The following is a 17242-nucleotide window of genomic DNA, read 5'->3' as shown; positions in this document are numbered from 1 at the left end:
GGCGCGGCGGCGGCGGCGGCGGCGGCGGCGGCGGCGGCGGCGGCGGCGGCGGCTCAGAACTCCTCGTGCACGCTGCGGGCGTAGTCCACCAGCTTGCTGCCCGTGAAGAACTCGCTGTACTTGAGCACCTCCTCGGGCTCCAGGCAGTGGTTCTGGTTCTCGTCGGCAACGGCGATCATCTGCTTGGCCTCGTTGAGGGCGCTGAACTCGTTCATGGGGTCCATGTAGTCCTGCAAGGACCCCGGCTCAGCCCCGCCACAGCCCATGCCGCCCCGGGCCGGAGGCATCTCCTCACGTTCAGCCCGCATCCGGCCACGCAGCCGAGACCCCCGCCCGGAGGACGCCCCATGCGGGCTGGCACCCCTGCCTCAGCGGGGCTGTGACACCACAACCAGCTCCAGGAGGTGAGGCCTTGCTGGAAATACCCCGTGAGCTGGTGGGACAGAAGCTGCGGGGCAGGGAGGTGGGAGTGTTCTAGAACGTTCTGGAAGGTGGGTGCCAGGCCGGAAGTGGCTCGGGGACAGGCAGCCTTCACCGGCATGGGTAGCTCCGCACCCACGGAAGGGCAGGACAGGGAGAAGGCTGGCCCTGGAGCAGGGCACACGCACACGGACCGGCTCGGCCGCCGGGGCGGCAGTGCTGAGGGGAAGGAGCTCCCGAACCGGGGGTCCCGCTGCTATCAGCAGGGATCAGAGAGCTCCGGCTAAAATGAAATGACTCATGCAGCAATGGGGAAAAACAAGCCCCACGCAGCACCTACACGCGACACCAGTGAAGACACTCCCGAGGCAGGAGGCGGGTCCAGCGGCACGCAGCCTTCCCGCCCCAGCGTCCGGCCAGGCCGACCCCGCTTCCCGGAGCAGCGGGCCCCACACCCACCTCCAGCTCCGCCGCGGTCACGATTCCGTCGCGGTTGGCATCGATCAGCTCCTCGAACTCTCTCTTCCTGTCTCGCACCCAGCCGTCGTCCACGTCCTGGCCCTGCTGGTTCTCCACGGTGCCCACGGGCAGAGAGATGAACTCGGACAGCGAGAGCTTCTTGTCACCATCCTGGTCTGCGGGACACGGGGGCAGACGTCAAGACTCCAGCGGGCGCGGGACCACTGAGGCCACTCCGGAGAAAACTCAACTGACGGGGCTTTGCTGCCAGGTTTTCAGTTTGTGCGGTTTCGGCCTGACCCCAAACAGCGGCCGTACAGCCCCCGCGGGCCACCCAGCCCAGGACCGGCCCGTGCTGACCTCCGCGGCTGGGCCTCACCCAGGTCCCGGATGATCTCCTTGACCATGAACTGCAGCATGCCGCGGCTGTGCTCGGGGTGCAGGAACGACAGGAACTCGCTCTCCGTCAGCAGCAGGTCCGGGGGCGGGTTGTCCGCCTGATACCAGCGGTCTTTGAGGTTCTCCAGGACTTCCTGTGCTGAGAGAGAGAGACGCGCATCCGTGAGGAGCCACGCACACGGGACCCCTGCACACATCCAGAAAGTTCCGAGACACGCAGCCCGAGTGCAGGGGGGGCCAGCTCAGGATGTGGTGGCACGCGGGGCCAAGGGCCTGGCCCTCGGAGGGGTCCTCAGCCCCCTGGGGCGCAGATACACAGGCGCCCCAAGATGCAGGTGCAGACCCTCAACCGAAACAGACCTCCCCCCACCCCGGACACAGACCCCCTTAGACACAGCCCCGCCCCCGCTCGTTCCCGGGAAGCGGGCCGCCGGCTCTGTGGGAACAAAGGCACGACTTGCTTCCCTTCCGTCTCTGCCCGTGCACTGTCCCGGGCAGGGCTCTGAGGGAAAACTGTTTCCAGATATGACTCACGCGTCCCCTGTGAGATCCCCGCCACCCCTGCCACTGTGGGAAGGCCCAGCGTGGGGCCCCTGGGGCCGGTGGTCGCTGACGAGCTGGGTGTCCAGCCAGGGAGCGGGGAGAAGCCGGCGCAGAATCCGCACCCTCACCCGGGGCCCGACTCCAGCTTCCCGCTGGGAACAGGGACGCCGGGCCCGGCCCGGTCGCAACGGGGAGAGCCCCACACAACGCCTGTGGCCTCACACCTCATGCCTTCTGACAGAAGGACAGAAGAGCCGTGGCAACTACAGGATCGCCCACTGCCTACCTGCCCGGCCACGGGGACAGGAGTGGTGGGACGGGCATAGGCTTGCCTTGCCGTGTCTACCCAGAGCCTGCGAACGCGACCTGATCTGGAAAAAAGGTCTTGGCAGGTGAAATTAGTAAAGGATCTTGAGACGAGACCACCTGGGATTCAGGTGGGCCCTAAGCCCCAGTGTCCTTGTGTAAGAGGAGATGAGATTGGAGAGCAGCGGCCACAAGCAGGGACGCTGGCAGCACCAGAAGCTGGAGGCGGCCTGGAGGGACCCCGTCTGCGGCACAGGGGACGGCGGCCCCGGGGGGCCACATGAGCTCAGCCCTCCCCCACGCTCTCCCTCCTCTGGGACCCTCGACAGCTGCTTTTCATTTCTGATCCCCCAGAGCTGCTCACCGCCCTCCCCCGCCCCAGACTCATGAACACACGGGAGTGAGGTGAGGGCTGGGCGGATGGAGATACCATGAGCTCTAGATCCAGGAAGAACACGTCCTGACCCCACACACACCCAAGGGAAAGGGCGCTGAGGACAGACAAGCAGGCACAGACGGCCGGCAGCTACCCCAGGAGCCAGTGCTAAATCTCCAGTGCTGGCAGTAGGAGGACAGGGGCCCCCCCAGACACCTCTAAAGGACACATTCAGGGGACAGTCTGAACCCAGGACAAACAGTGGAAACACAAAATGGAGACAAACATAAAAATGGCCAACAACCATTTCAGGAAGAAAATAACATCTTATTTACAGGCTTTAAAAAACAGCAGAGGGGCTTCCCTGGTGGCGCAGTGGTTAAGAATCCGCCTGCCAATGCAGAGGACACGGGTTCGAGCCCAGGTCCGGGGAGATCCCAAGTGTCGCGGAGCAGCTAAGCCCGTGCGCCACAACTACTGAGCCTGCGCTCTAAAGCCCGCGAGCCACAACTACTGAGCGCACGTGCCACAACTACTGAAGCCGCACGCCTAGAGCCCATGCTCCGCAACAAGAGAAGCCACTGCAATGGGAAGCCCGCGCACCACAACGAAGAGTAGTCCCCGCTCGCGGCAACTAGAGAAAGCCCGTGCGCAGCAATGAAGACCCAACGCAGCCAAAAATAATAAATTAAATAAATAAATAAAAACCAGCAGAATCAAAATCCTGGGTGACACCACACAAACTAGGAAGGAGGCCTCTATACTGCCCAGAACAGAGTAAAATGGTCTCGACTTAGACGGTCAACGATAGACTGAGAAGAAAAAAGTAAAGCTGTAAGATACAAAACCCCTGCCCACAATGGGCAGCCCCCATGGGCACACCTGGAAAGCTGGGTGCCCCATTCACACCTGTCAGGCCACCAGATAGGGTCATAGGGTCATGTGACTGCTGAGAAAAGGAAAGTGGGGTCTCTAAATCCCACGCTAGCAGAGGGAAAGATGAAAGGAAAAAAAAGAAATATCAATAGAAACAAATGAGCTTAACTCATCTATTACCAAGAAATTCAGACTGGCTCACAATATAAAGCTAACCTCTACGTAGTCCATAAAAAACCAAAATGCTTTGGAAAAACCAAGTCTCAAGGGCGGTTCACAGGTGAATTCTACCAAACATGTGGGAAGGAGGCCATACCAATCTCCACAATCTCTTCCAGAGGAGAGAAACAGAGTGAACACTTCCTAACTCATCCTCTGAGGTCCTAACACTAAAAGCAGAAAGGACACAAGAAAACTACAGACTGATGTCTCGCATGATTATAGACACAAAAACATTCAACAAAATATTAGCAGGGGCTTCCCTGGCAGCGCAGTGGTTGAGAGTCCGCCTGCCGATGCAGGGGACACGGGTTCATGCCCTGGCCGCTGAGCCTGCGCGTCTGGAGCCTGTGCTTCACAACGGGGGAGGCCACAGCAGTGAGAGGCCCGCGTACCACAAAAAAAAAAAAAAAAAAAAAAAAATATATATATATATGTATATATGTATATATATATATTAGTAGATAAAATCCAACGACATACAAAAACAATTACATGTTACAACCAAGTGGGATTTATCCCACGTAGGCAAGGTTGGTTCAACGTCTGAAATTCAACTGATATTCACATCGACAGGCTAATGAAAAGAAATCACGTGGTCGTATCAACAGATGCAAAAAAGCATCTGACAAAATCCAACACCCATTCATGACGAAAACTCTCAGCACGCTAGGAACAGAGGGGACTCGTCACCTTGATATAGAATATCCACTAAAAACCCACAGCTAAGATCATAATGGCGAGAAAGCCGAAGCTTTTCCACTAAACTCAGATTTAAAGCAAGGATGGCCCTTCTCACCACTGCTCTTCAACATCTCACTGGGAAGTCCTAGCTGATGCCCTAAGACAAGAAAAGGAATAAAAGAGACACTGATTGGGAAGGAGGAAATAAACCGTTTTTGTTCAACGATGTCACGATCGCCTACGTAGAAAACCCAAAAGAATCGACAAGAAACTCCTGGAGCCACTCAGCAAGCACAGCAAGGCTACAGGACGGAAGGCTGCCATACAGAAGCCAATGGCTTCCCTGCACCACAGCAGGGAACAAGCGAAATTCGGAATTAAAAACTAAAGAGCAAGTGCACAGAGAAAGAAGGCGCAGATTGCAACCTTGATGGCAGACGAGAGAGTCCAGTGCTAAAAACACCAACCCTGACAGAGAACCGTGGCGCCCACAGCACATCTACAGACATAACAGTAACGAACATCCCTGGACCAAAGAACACAGCGGCAGCCGTCACAAAGCAGAGGCGGGAAGGGCCACAGACACCAGCAGGAGGCCATGACGCAACCCTGACGGCCAGGTGCACGTGAGACAAACAGGGTAGCATCACAGGTACAGAGACGTCCCAGTAAAAATTCGGCACTCCCATGTCCATCGAGAGAAAACGACACACTGGATGACAATGGCAGGGACGACCCGCCCAGTAGAGACCGAACAGGAGAACACAGGAAGCACACGGCGCTCTGACAAAGCCCCCAAAGAGCTGAACTCGACACCCGGCTGCGAACGAACCCCCGGGAGGGACGGGATGGCACAGAGCTGGAGACAGTAACCAGTGAAGGTCACGAGAACTCTTCAGTGGTGCTTCAGAGCTCAGCTACAAGGCGTCAAATTTTGTACCAGGGAGATGGGTTTTTAAAGGAACGTCTCTGAAAAGCTAAGGGGAGCGCCGGCTGGGACTGCGGCCTCCAGGGACCGCAGGCAGGAGCCCCCACCGGCCTTGCCGACTCCCGGGGTCGGACCTTATCTGGCACTGAGGACCTGTCCCAGCCGAGACCTGCTTCCGGTGCTTCCGCCACCTCCTCCCCGGAGCTCAAGCCCACCTGAGGCCGCCGGCTGCACCTACCCACCCACAGCACCTGGGGGGTCCTGGGGGCTCTGCCTAGCGGCCCCGCGGGAGCACCCGGCTGTGGCCACACCCGCCTCGCCCCCTTCCCTCCCGGCATCTGTGCTGTCACGCGCACCACACTGGCCATGGGAGGCCGAGCCCTTACTCTCTTCGTCGACGTTCAGGTCCCACTTATTCTTTATCTTATCAGCAACTTCTCTCTCGTCATGGCCTTTGCTCGCCAAAAACTTCACCTTGTACTCATCCCATGACACATGGCCTGAAAGAGCAAGACAGCTTGTTAGGAGGTTTAACAACGAACGCTTTTTTTTTTTTTGGCCCGCGCCGTGGGGCACATGGGATCTTAGTTCCCCGACCAGGGATCGAACTCGAGCCCCTTGCGTTGGAAGTGAGGAGTCTTAACCACTGGACCGCCAGGGGAGTCCCAACATTGAACGTTTTTAAAAAGACGTATCTAGTTACTTTAAGCCATCAATCCAAAATCCTGGTGCTAAGGGCATCTGTAGAGGCAGGGGCAGCAAAACACGGCTCCAAGCTTCACGACAGAGCCTAGCCCCGTGGTCCCCGCCTGCACGGCAAGCTGGCGTCTGTCTCCCTGGCAGCACCTGCAGGCCCCTCCTGCCTCTCACCTCCTCGTTCCTGGGCCCTTGGCCTGGAGCCCCGCCCCCGCACACACCTCCAGGCACCGCCCTCCGCCAGCAGCCTCAGGCCACCAGGGTCAGGGCGAGGTTGGCCATACCGTCACCGTCGGGGTCCACGGCTCGGAAGTGCGCCTTGCTCTCTGCGATGGCCTCCTGGAAGTGCTCGGCCGTCTTCTCCATGATCCAGCGCTGCATCTCCTTGGCACTGATCCTTCTGTCGGTGTTCAAATCCACCCTGCAGGCCCACGAGATGTGTCAGGCGAGGCCTCCAGCACCCCAACAGACGGGTGTACGGACAGAAGGATGGCCACAGGGGTTCTGCAGGCAGCCACAAAACCACCACGAAGAGCAACACATCCCACCCAACGGTGACGCAAGAGACATCGGGGGGATGTGGGGGACACAGTGGGGGAATCAGGGAGGACACTGGGCAGTGTCACTACCCCATCCGTCTCGGGACCACTGCGAGGGGAACAAATCTCCCCCCTGCCGCAGGACGGGGTCCACAGACCCACACACCTAGGACCCAAGAGGAGTCCCTGGTAACGGGACTGGAGCTCAGACACTGGAGCACAGTCCTGTCTACTCGCACAAACACAGCCAGCAAGACAAAGAAACAGCTGTAGGTGCAAGTGTGCCGGCAGCTGTACACTCTGCACACACTCACGTGCATATGTGGGTGTGTGCATGGCTAGTGCACACCAGTGGACATGGGTCAGAACACACGTGTATGCACGGGCTGGCACACACACACATAGGAGAGGACTACAGGCAAGGACATCCCAGCAGCAATGCCCACACCCGCTGCTGGGTCCTGGTTTCTAAATCCCACTCTCCCATGAAATGAACCAGCGCTCCCTGGAGAACTGGGTGATTCTAGGGCTGAGGCGGGAACACAACAAGATGAAGGGAAGCTGGCGTGGCTGGCAGTGCAAGAAAGGAAGGAAGCGCTCACAACAAGGGGCGGGGGGTAGGAGGGGTGGGCAACGACAAGGTCCTGGCGGCCAAGGCTGGAACGAGGTGGGCAGCCAAACCGACAGCGCGGAGCTGCGTCCCCACCAAAGCGCAGACGACACCCACGTGTCCATCCTCCTTACGGGATTCCAGACCACACGGTGGGTCTTCCCCAGAGCTTCGCTCCCACCCCCGGGAGGGTGGGCTGCCCCTCTGAGTGGCTGCCAGAGAGACGGTAGGACAGGACAAGGAGTGACACTCCTTGGCAGATCCCCCCTGAGCCAGGTGACCAGGCCGACAGCCCCCGTGATGTCGTGCGGACGTCAGGTGCCCTGATGTGATGTGACGAGAGCGCCACCTCACCTCTGGGGTCTTCTTTCCATAAACCACAACCCCTGTCTAACCAGGAGAAAACACAGCAGACAAAGCCCAAATCAGGGACACCTGAGCGGTCCTCCCCCGAACGGTCAAGGTCACAAAAAAGTAGCCTCCCAGATGGGATCCCGGGCAGAAAGAGGACCCTGGGGCAGCGCGTGACCTGCAGCCTGGAGCGCGGGGAACAGTAACAGAGCACCGTCGTGTCTCAGTTTCCACAAGTGTGCCTCGGTCTGCATCTTTCTGTAAACCTAAAACCACTCCAGAATAAAAACCTCACTTGAGAGGTGCTGTGCAACATTACTTCTATCTGTTCAAAACTAGGTCTTGAGGCTACGTGTTTGATCTGCCCCGGGCGGGGTGCAGGGGAGGCAACAGCAGCTGGCAGGGGGCCCCACAGGGCCCATGGTGGCACCTCCAAGTGGGACAGCTCTGGGGGGGGGTCTGACTGAGAAGGTGAACACGGGCTAGACGCTCCCCGATGACAAACCTGCTAGACACGGGACGTATAAGGAAGACACGTGACATGGGCGGATGCAGCCGAGCGCAGCTGCAATGGCCCCAGGACGCCCTGCCCCTCAGGGCCCGGTTTTCTGCGTTTCCCGGTGATCTGCTCTCCGCACCTGAACCCCACTCCCACTCCCAGAGCAGCTGTGAGGGAGGCTCTGTCGCCACTCCTCCCCGCTCCGGGGGTCCCCTCGGCCTGGTGCACGCGGCTGCCCTGCTGATCCCTGGAAGAAGCCACGTGCCCTGTGGCCCCGCTCACAGCTTCCTTCCCGGCTTCACGAGACAGTGAGGTCTGGGCGCCGGACGAGGTTTCGGTCACTTCAGCCGCTGACAACGATCAGTTCCTCAAACTGAAGAGGGCGCATCCAGGGGGCCAGGCGGCCGGCTAGGCGCCTCGGGGGGCCGCCGCCCCGCCCCTGGTCCCCCACTTCACCGACGGGGACGCTGCCAGAGCTGGTCCCCCGGCCGCGTGACCCCTGTGTGCACGCACAGCCCCCCACGAGAGAGTCAGTCTCCTTTCTAGAACCAAGAGCCACCCATTGTGCATCCTGGCACATGACCCTGGCGGCCACCGTATCGCCAGTACCGAGCCTGGGACCTGCCAGGCTGGCGCTGAGGCAGAGCCCCGGACCAGCCCACGGCCTGCGGGCGCCTAACCCACAACGCGTGCAGAGAGCAGACCCATCGGGCCCGCCTGGTGTCCCCGGGCCAAACCCCTCACCCTCCCCACCACCTGCCCCATGGGCCCTCTCCGCCCATCACCTCAACCTGTCGTGGCTCCAGGCCAGCAGAACAGCCCCGTCCGCACACACTCACTGGAGCGCTGATGGCGGCGCGGAGCCGACGGCCGACCATGCCCAGCAGCAGCTCCGCGCCCATGGGCCCTGCCTCTAACTGGCACTGCGACCAGTCCCACGGGCAGCAGGGTGCTGGCGCCTCTGCCCCACGCAGCCCTCCCCACGCCCTCTGAGCCCCCGCCGGACACAGGGCGCAGCTCAGGGCTGCCGCCTCGCGGCTCCCACGCTGCCAACTTCCCAGGAGCACGTGTCATGGCACCACCTCCACAGCACGTCACCGAGGGGGGCCTCGTCACCTCGGCGCCACGCAGAACCAGGACTGGACCGACAGGGAGGCCGAGGCCAGCCCCCCACGCCCCCCCGCGGGCCCCAGCAGCACCTACTTGGAGAAGATGGCCATCAGCTTCCTCCGGCTCCTCCGGGGCTCCGCGTCCTGCTCAAAGCCGTCCGTGTCCTTGCCCAGGAAGACCTCCTGGTGGAAATCCCTGTTGAGGTGCCCATCCATCTCTAGCTTCACCCCGTTCAGGTGGTCCGGAGGCAGGATCTCGTTTTCCTCCCTGCTACCCACTCTCTCCCGAGCGGACGAGTGGTTGGCGGGCCGGGCGGACGCGTCCATCAGAAGGACAGCCCCCAGGAGCCAGAGGCAGCGAGGGGCCAGGCCACAGAGGGGAGCCTGCCTGGAGGTCATGGCTGCCGGGGTCTGCGCTGCAGGATGGCCTGCGAGTGTGGCCGGGAGCTGGGGAAGGGGGGTGGCAGGTGAGGAGGTGGTGATCACAGCCTGCCTACCACCCAGGGCAACGCGGGAGGCCCCACACTGCCTGCGGCCAGCAGGCACACTGCCTGCGGCCAGCAGCCTGAGGCTGCCCGGTCCCAGCCAGCACTTAACGGCCCGAAGAGGGTGCAGAGCCATGAGATGATGGAGCCCCAGCAAACACTTCTCTAAAGAGACGTTTATTTTGTAACACGAAATAGAAGTCCTTGGTTTCCAGGACCTACGCTGGGCATCCTGTTTTCTCCTTCTTCCACTCCCCCCTCCAACCACGATGAGGTGGCCCTGCCTCAAGGTACACCCCGCACCGCTAACCCTGCCCCTTCTCCAGGCCCACCGCAGCTGCCCCCAGCACGGCTGTCCTTGGAGGCTGGCCCCAGAGTCACCGTAACTCACTCTCCAGATGCCAGCCCAGCACTCACGAGCTCCGGGACCTTGACGAAGGCACCTGCCCGCCTCAGCTTCGGCCTCCCCACCCCAAGGCTTTGTGAGGGCCTGGTGCCAGCGAAGCCCAAACCCAGCAGGCGAGGCACCACCCCTCCCCCTCCCCACCTCCACGACCCTTGTGCACACACATGTACACACGTAAACACAGCGTGTACACACACAGGCACACATACACAAGTGCACTCATGCACATATACACGAATGCACACACATACACAGGCACGCATCCACACGTACACACACATCCACACGTACGCCCACGTGAGCTCACACACACACAGACACAGGCATCCTTGCTCACGTTCACACACAAACACCGAGAAGGCCAGAGTGCCCAGGAAGTCTGTGACCCTGGGCGTGCCCGGGCTTGGCGGTGAAGGAACAAGGCCACCCTCTGTCCACGTCAGGGACCCCAGGGCCACAGGCGCTCACACCCAGCACTCGGCCACCCGGCCTCTCCCACATCTGCTGCCCAACCGGGGCCGCCTGCCTTCCCGCCCCCACGGCTCCTCCTCCAGCCCCCGCCCCCCACTTCCCCGCTGTGCTCCTCAGGACCTTCTTGCCCTTAACGTGCTCCTCTTGGAGCCTGTCCACCCAGCAAACGCCTGCCGGCCCCCCCCAGGTGCCGCGGAGGCCCCCCTCCAGCAGGCCTGACAGGGAGCACCCAGGCCAGGGTGGTGTCCAAGGTGAGGCACAAGGGGTTCGAACCACGGTGCCCTCCATCAGGCCAAGCAGGCACCCGTGCTGGCTGGCAGCGCAGCCCAAGGCCAGGGCCACAGGCCCTCCCCGGCTGGCAGACGCCACCACTTGCTTCTCTGATGCCTCTTCTCTACCCTGCGCGTTCCTGACCAACGCCTCCCCTGGCACGGGGACACCTCAGTCGGTCTGACAAGGACAGGGTAAAGGGACAAAGCAGGTGCCTAAACAGTTAATCCCACTAAGGGATCAGCCATGAAGGAGACGCATGGGAGACCCCGTAAGTCAATGATCGCTCTAGAAAGCAGGCTTGCTTAGCAACAAACCATGCAACGTAAGCACAAGACATGCCCCAGACGATAAAATGGGGGAATGAGACCCACATCCTGCCCAGTAAGGTCAGTAAGTTAATGGTTCCTAAGACACGCCCCTCTGCGCAAGCTAAAAACAAAAATATAAGGACAAGGTGGCGCTATACTGAAGCCTGAAATGATTTCCCAGATTTTAGTATGTGTTACCGCCTTTCTGCTCACTTCCACTGCGCCATGGCAGTCCCAGTTTGACCGTGTAGGGACAAGAAAACTCCCCAGCCCGACAAGGAGGAGGAACTGGTGATGGACGGGTGACGTCTACTCAAGAATGAGGAAGAAGGTGGTCTTCTCCCCTGCCCACTTTCCTTCCGCTATAAAAATGTAGCTTAGTTCTCAGGGCAGAGCTCCCCGCCTGCCCGCTTGTATCTCTCACAGGCGTCCTACAGTAATAAACTCTTTCCTTACCTGTCACTCTGCTGCTCAGTGAATTTTTTCTGCGCCGAGACAGAAGACCCTTCGCTCTACTATCACCCGAGACGCGTTCCGTCGGTTTCAGGTCTTCTGGGCCCAGGTGCTATCTGGACCCCTGGACAAGATCCTGCTCTCCCAGCTCAGCTGGCTCATTCCTTGGAGGAGCAACTCTCACGGAAGGGCCGCCTTACGTCCCTCTTTCCGTGTCTGTGAGGGCCTGCACCCTCCCCACACCCACGAGAACCCACCAGCTGTGCTCTCTGCGTGGTCACCGTCCCCTGAACCACATTTACTGGAACTTCCACTTGTCCCTCTCTGAGGGCACCGCCCCAGCACCCATCACACTGTCCACACAGCAGGCCTTTCTGCTCTGCCACGATGCGTATATTCCCCAAGCTCCCGAGCAAACCAAGACAACTTCCTCCTGGCCTTCACGCCACTCTGCTGACTGGTGGCCATAAACACCGAACAGACTGGACTTTTCTGGGAAGAACAGTCAATCCCACATTCTGCTTATCTTGATAGACAGTACAGGGAATGTTATTTACATGATATTTTGCACAAAGAGTAACCCCAAAATAACCGTGTAGGCATCAGAAGATCGGGCACTTCCTCCCCTCCATTCACAACGTTTCTGTACCGTGGTGAGCACAGGAGTCAGCCGCTCACTTCCCGCCCCAGGGGAAGAGATTTCAGAGCAGGATCTGCCCCGCTGACTGGGGGACCCATCCCGGACTCCTGGACAGCCCTGGTGCCCGCTTTAGTGAAACTAGTAAGAACATCGTCGTTAAAACGCAAACACTTTTTCTAAACGCTCCGTCCTCGGCTTCAGGAGTCGCACACGGCGTTGGCAACGACTGCCTAGGGCCAAGCCGGGTGCCCCGGGCCGAGCCGGGTGTCCCGGGCCTCACCCGGACTTCGGACCCTCCCCACCCCCCGAACGGCGGGGCCGCGGCCGCCGACCCGGCTCCACCGACCCCCGACTCCGGTATCCGAGGGGCCCGGTCGGCAGCAGATGCCGGCCGCCCGAGGCCCCGTCGGCCTGCAGCGCGCCGCCTTCCCGCCGCCCCGGGGCCGGGAAGGGGCTGTCACGTCCTGGGACCCTCACTCACCGGCCTCCCTCGCCGCACCCAGGATCCACCGAGCGCGACCCGAGCGCCTGCGACGCCTCCAACGGGCCACCTCTTAGGCCGCGGCCATCACTCTTCCGGGAAGAGGCGGGTCGCAGGGCGGTGCGACCTCCCCGCACTGATGCCGGCGCCGCCATCTTTCCCCCGGGCGGAATCGGCCTCTCCGCCCTCCCGGGCGGCCAATGAGGAGCGTACGCGGGTTCACGTAGCCCGACGGCGCGGTCCGCGGCGCTCCCCGCGCCATGAAGCTGCTGCGGCGCGCGTGGCGGCACCGAACGGCGCTGGGCCTGAGCGCCCTGGCGCTGGGCGGCGCTGCGCTGCTCTACCTGGCGCGCTGTAGGGCGCCCGTCGACCCCGCCGCGCCCGCGCCCTTCGGCCCCGCGCGCGCCGCCGCTTTTCTGGCCGTACTGGTGGCTAGCGCGCCGCGGGCGGCCGAGCGGCGCAGCGTGGTCCGCAGCACATGGCTGGCGGCGCGGCGCGGCGGCCCCGGGGACGTGTGGGCGCGCTTCGCCGTGGGCACCGGCGGGTTGGGCGCCGACGAGCGGCGCGCCTTGGAACGCGAACAGGCACGGCACGGCGACCTGCTGCTGCTGCCCGCGCTGCGTGACGCGTACGAGAACCTCACGGCCAAGGTGTTGGCCATGCTGGCCTGGCTGGACGAGCACGTGGCCTTCGAGTTCGTGCTCAAGGCAGACGACGACTCGTTCGCGCGTCTGGACGCGCTGCTGGCCGAGCTGCGCGCCCGCGACCCCGCGCGCCGCCGCCGCCTCTACTGGGGCTTCTTCTCGGGCCGCGGCCGCGTCCGGCCCGGGGGCCGCTGGCGCGAGGCCGCCTGGCAGCTCTGCGACTACTACCTGCCCTACGCGCTGGGCGGCGGGTACGTGCTCTCGGCCGACCTCGTGCGCTACCTGCGCCTCAGCCGCGAGTACCTGCGCGCCTGGCACAGCGAGGACGTGTCGTTGGGCGCTTGGCTGGCGCCGGTGGACGTGCAGCGCGAGCACGACCCGCGCTTCGACACCGAGTACAAGTCCCGCGGCTGCAACAACCAGTACCTGGTGACGCACAAGCAGAGCCTGGAGGACATGCTAGAGAAGCACCGGACGCTGGCACGCGAGGGCCGCCTGTGCAAGCGGGAGGTGCAGCTGCGCCTGTCCTACATCTACGACTGGTCGGCGCCACCCTCGCAGTGCTGCCAGCGGAAGGAGGGCATCCCCTGACCGCCCTGAGCAGGGCTGGGACGCCCGGCTCCCGACCCTGCGCAGCCATTCTGCCGCTCGTGGTGGTGTGTGGAGGCTGGACCGAGTCACTGGCGGCCGCCCGCCGGCCTTCCACTGGTGAAGCTGACAGCTTCTGGCTGGTCGTTAGCATGAGGCCGGCCCTCAAGAGGACCCAGTTTACCTGGTGACCATGGGCCAGATGCCAGGCAGCAGTGGACACCTCCTAAGCCCCGGCTCCGCTAAGCGCCCATACAGCCTACCCGAGGGCATCTTGTTCTGCGTCTGCGGCCAGCATCCTGTCAGACAGAAATGTCCTGTCCCTGGATTTCAGCGTTTTGCCTGGACGTGGGCGAGTCCGCAGGCAGCCCCGCGGGGCCTGAGCACACACTGTCCTCTCCCAGGCCGGCACCAAGGAGCCAGAGGATGGAGCTGACAGGCCTTTCAGGACATGACCCCAAAGAAAAATTCCCCACCCCTCAGGGCTGGGGACAATGTCGTGTCCTGCCTCCACTGTACTGACCATCCACCTGCACCTGCTGAGGGCTGTGACCGCTGTTAACTGGGCCCTGGCACTTGGAGCCTCGCCATGTGATGCAACCCAACAGCTTTTATAGAAGTTACTGTTGCTTTATGCCGTTAGGTCACCTCTTGCGTTTCCTGCTGGTAACCCTTGTCACATGTACGTCTAGGGTTTAACTTCGTTTTATGTGAGTCAGGTTTTGTGGTACTTTGGTCTGTGTGTTTGTCTGGAGTGAACTCGTGGTACGTGTAATTCAGAGCTTGCCTGCTATTTATTTATAAATGTTGTGAATTTGCGAAGATAAGCGTTTGAGTTGAGAGTTGGGGGGGTCTCATATATTTTGGTATTTAAGAGAGGATTTTTCCACGAGAACTTGGAATTCGTGGTTAATCAGTTTTTCCAACTTGAGTTGTAGACGCTTTGCTGCGTAAGAGTTGAGACATGGAAGACCTCATCCGCCTCTCCTCTGTTTACACGGAAGGCGACCCCACTGTCTCTCTCTAAAAACACTTTTCTTTAAGGCTTCCTCTCGGCCGCCCAGGGCAAGTGTTTCTGGAAGCATTGACGAGGTTTCCCAAAATCTGTCTTGAGACAGCCTTGCTGTGGCATGTCCCCTTGGGGACAGCAGGAGTTCGTGGCACCCTTGCACGTCCCCAGAAGGTTGGGGCTTCCTCTTTTCCCCGTTAAATGTGAAAAGTGAGCACTGTGGTCATTGCAAAGTCAAATAAAGTGGCTCCCGGGAAACGGGGAGCCCTCCTCAGGCTGGGGTGTGAGAACTCGCATTTTCTGTCTGGGTCCGGGCTGTGCTGCCACCTGCCTGCAGCCCAGGCTCTGGGGCACTAGGAACAGGAGGGCACAAGTCTCTGACTCACCTGTTTACTGCCATTCCCGAGCCCTCTCGGGCTGTGCATTTTAGGAGCGGTATCTTGGCCCAGGTGGCTTACACATCAGACGGCTCTCTCTTGTGGCTTCTGGAGGCTGGGGGCCTGTGATCGGGGTGCCGGCGTGGTCGGGTTCTGTCAAGGCCCTCGTCTGGTGTGCAGAGGGCCACCTTCCTGCCGTGCTGTGGTGGGGGAGCCAGGGCGAGCTCTCTGCTGTCCCTTCTTAGCAGGGCATTAATCCCCTCATGAGCCCCCTGACCCTGATCCAGACGCCACTGCACCAGGGCATTGGGGCCTCCGTCTGATTTGGGGGGCACAGTCAGTCCATAGTGACAGGTTTGGTTATTTTTGTCTAAAGGTAGAAGAATATCAAGAACTTTCAAGGGCTTCCCTGGTGGCGCAGTGGTTTAGAATCCGCCTGCCAATGCAGAGGACATGGGTTCGAGCCCTGGTCCGGGAAGATCTCACATGCCGCGGAGCAGCTAAGCCCGTGCGCCACAACTACTGAGCCTGCGCTCTAGGGCCTGCGAGCCACAGCTACTGAGACGGTGTGCCACAGCTACTGAAGCCCGCGTACCTAGAGCCCGTGCTGTGCAGCAAGAGAAGCCACCGCAATGAGAAGCACGCGCACCACAACGAAGAGTAGCCCCCACTCGCTGCAACTAGGAAAAAGCCCGTGCGCAGCAACGAAGACCCAAGGCGGCCATAAGTAAATAAATAAATAAAAAGTCTGGGTCTCAGTCCAGAAAGAAGGGGGCAGTCTTATGGTTGGTGACCTGACCACAATTCTCCTGCCTTGAGAAGGCAGAGGCTGGACAGCAGAGGCCCCAACCTCTGACCTGGCTCTGATTATGAGGTGTGGTGAGCCTTGCGCCAGGACTGACTGCGTGGCTGAAGGTTTGGGGACACCAGGGTGAGCTGGATGGGGCCCTGCCCTCCACTGGGTGAGTGCTGAGGGATGCTGACCACGGCAGGACCCAGTTCCTGCTGACTGTCTGGGATGATGGTCCTGGGATGTCTCGTCTGAACCCCGGGATTATCGGAGGAATTGGTGGGCACACATGTCCATTTCTCAGAACAGGATAAGGTGCCTAGAGTGATGGGAAGACCTGCGGAGGCTCACATGGCCAGGGCAGAGCTGCTGGACCCTCAGATCCCTCCCGGGCACTGACGTCCAAGACCCCCTGGTAAAAAATCTTAAAAATTCCAGGCACCTGTCTTGGGGGTGGGGCACTTGTGAGCTTTAGCGTTTAGTTGAACCATGTGAAAGTGCCAATATGCAACCAGTTTTGACCTACAAAAGTGGAAATTTCATGCTGTTCAACCTAAAACATTAAATTTCAAAACATCACACACACCCTGGGCTGACGGTGCCTGTCCACACTGTGGTTGAGGAGATGTCAGACAGCATGTTGGAGCTGAAGGCCAGGATCCCTTCCTAGAGGGACCCACAGCCACCCCATCTGTGGTCCTGGAGCCCGTGCACGGGCCACACGTGGGCGTCACGGAGCCCAGCCTGCCACCGGCCTGGAGGAGTCTGCCCTCCTCCAGCCTCTGCCTCTCTGCTCCTGCCCTGTCCGCTTCGGCAGGTTCTCCTGGCCAGGCGGGGGCCAAGCCTTCACCCTCCCTGCCTGCTGGCACCATCCCCTGCATGTGGACCGGCCACGGCACCCCCTCCCAGGCAGCCCTCCTGGTCTGCACCTCCCACCCGCCGAGGCACTTGCCATGAAGTCCACGCCATCTGGGCATGGATGCCCTGTGGACCAGGGGCCGAGCCCAGGCTGTCCCGGGTTCAGGAGGCAACAGGTCCTTAGGAGATGGGAAGTCAGACCACCAAACTGGCTTTTCTGGGGGAATTTAGGGTACAGGATACCTCAAGTGGTGAACAGGCCATGAGGACCCAAAACTCAAAGTTTAATTTAAAAATACGATACGATATCACTAATTAATAAAATAGAGAAACGCGGGACCCAAGAACCTAGGGGACACGGTGCCTGCCAGGAAGGCCCAGGCATGGGGGGTGGTCTGTGGCACCGCACTGCTGGGGTCGCCACACGGCCACAGGTGGGCCCTCT

The 17242-nt window shown here is 60.7% G+C and overlaps 2 protein-coding genes across 2 annotated transcripts; one reads left to right on the top strand and one right to left on the bottom strand.

Annotated features, from left to right (window-relative positions):
- Nucleotides 1-14: 14 nt before the first annotated feature.
- Nucleotides 15-12616, bottom strand: SDF4 (stromal cell derived factor 4). Its single transcript, XM_029218560.1, has 7 exons — nt 12532-12616; nt 9109-9461; nt 6191-6327; nt 5597-5710; nt 1259-1417; nt 880-1055; nt 15-230 (listed from the first exon to the last, which is right to left on the bottom strand). The coding sequence occupies exons 2-7, from the start codon at nt 9411-9413 to the stop codon at nt 54-56; spliced, it is 1068 nt and encodes a 355-aa protein (XP_029074393.1). The 5' UTR covers nt 9414-9461; nt 12532-12616; the 3' UTR covers nt 15-53.
- A 175-nt stretch (nt 12617-12791) lies between these two features.
- Nucleotides 12792-14582, top strand: B3GALT6 (beta-1,3-galactosyltransferase 6). The gene has a single exon (XM_029217971.1). It carries the CDS (start codon nt 12792-12794, stop codon nt 13764-13766), a length of 975 nt encoding a protein of 324 aa, XP_029073804.1. The 3' UTR covers nt 13767-14582.
- The last annotated feature ends 2660 nt before the right edge of the window (nt 14583-17242 follow it).

This window comes from Monodon monoceros, unplaced genomic scaffold (genome assembly GCF_005190385.1).
Source record: "Monodon monoceros isolate NGI ecotype Baffin Bay Population unplaced genomic scaffold, NGI_Narwhal_1 Super_Scaffold_12, whole genome shotgun sequence".
In the NCBI taxonomy this organism is placed as follows: Eukaryota; Metazoa; Chordata; class Mammalia; order Artiodactyla; family Monodontidae; genus Monodon; species Monodon monoceros.
This window is presented reverse-complemented; position numbering and strand designations above follow the sequence as displayed.

Bases quoted from the DNA above. Each gene is read 5' to 3' on its own strand.
- SDF4 (XM_029218560.1), bottom strand. From the start codon at position 9,413: ATGACCTCCAGGCAGGCTCCCCTCTGTGGCCTGGCCCCTCGCTGCCTC. The intron at 6,328-9,108 runs GTAGGTGCTGCT...GTGGGCCTGCAG, and splicing joins CTGATGGCCATCTTCTCCAA to GGTGGATTTGAACACCGACA. The intron at 231-879 runs GTGGGTGTGGGG...GGGTCCTTGCAG, and splicing joins TGACCGCGGCGGAGCTGGAG to GACTACATGGACCCCATGAA.
- B3GALT6 (XM_029217971.1), top strand. From the start codon at position 12,792: ATGAAGCTGCTGCGGCGCGCGTGGCGGCACCGAACGGCGCTGGGCCTG.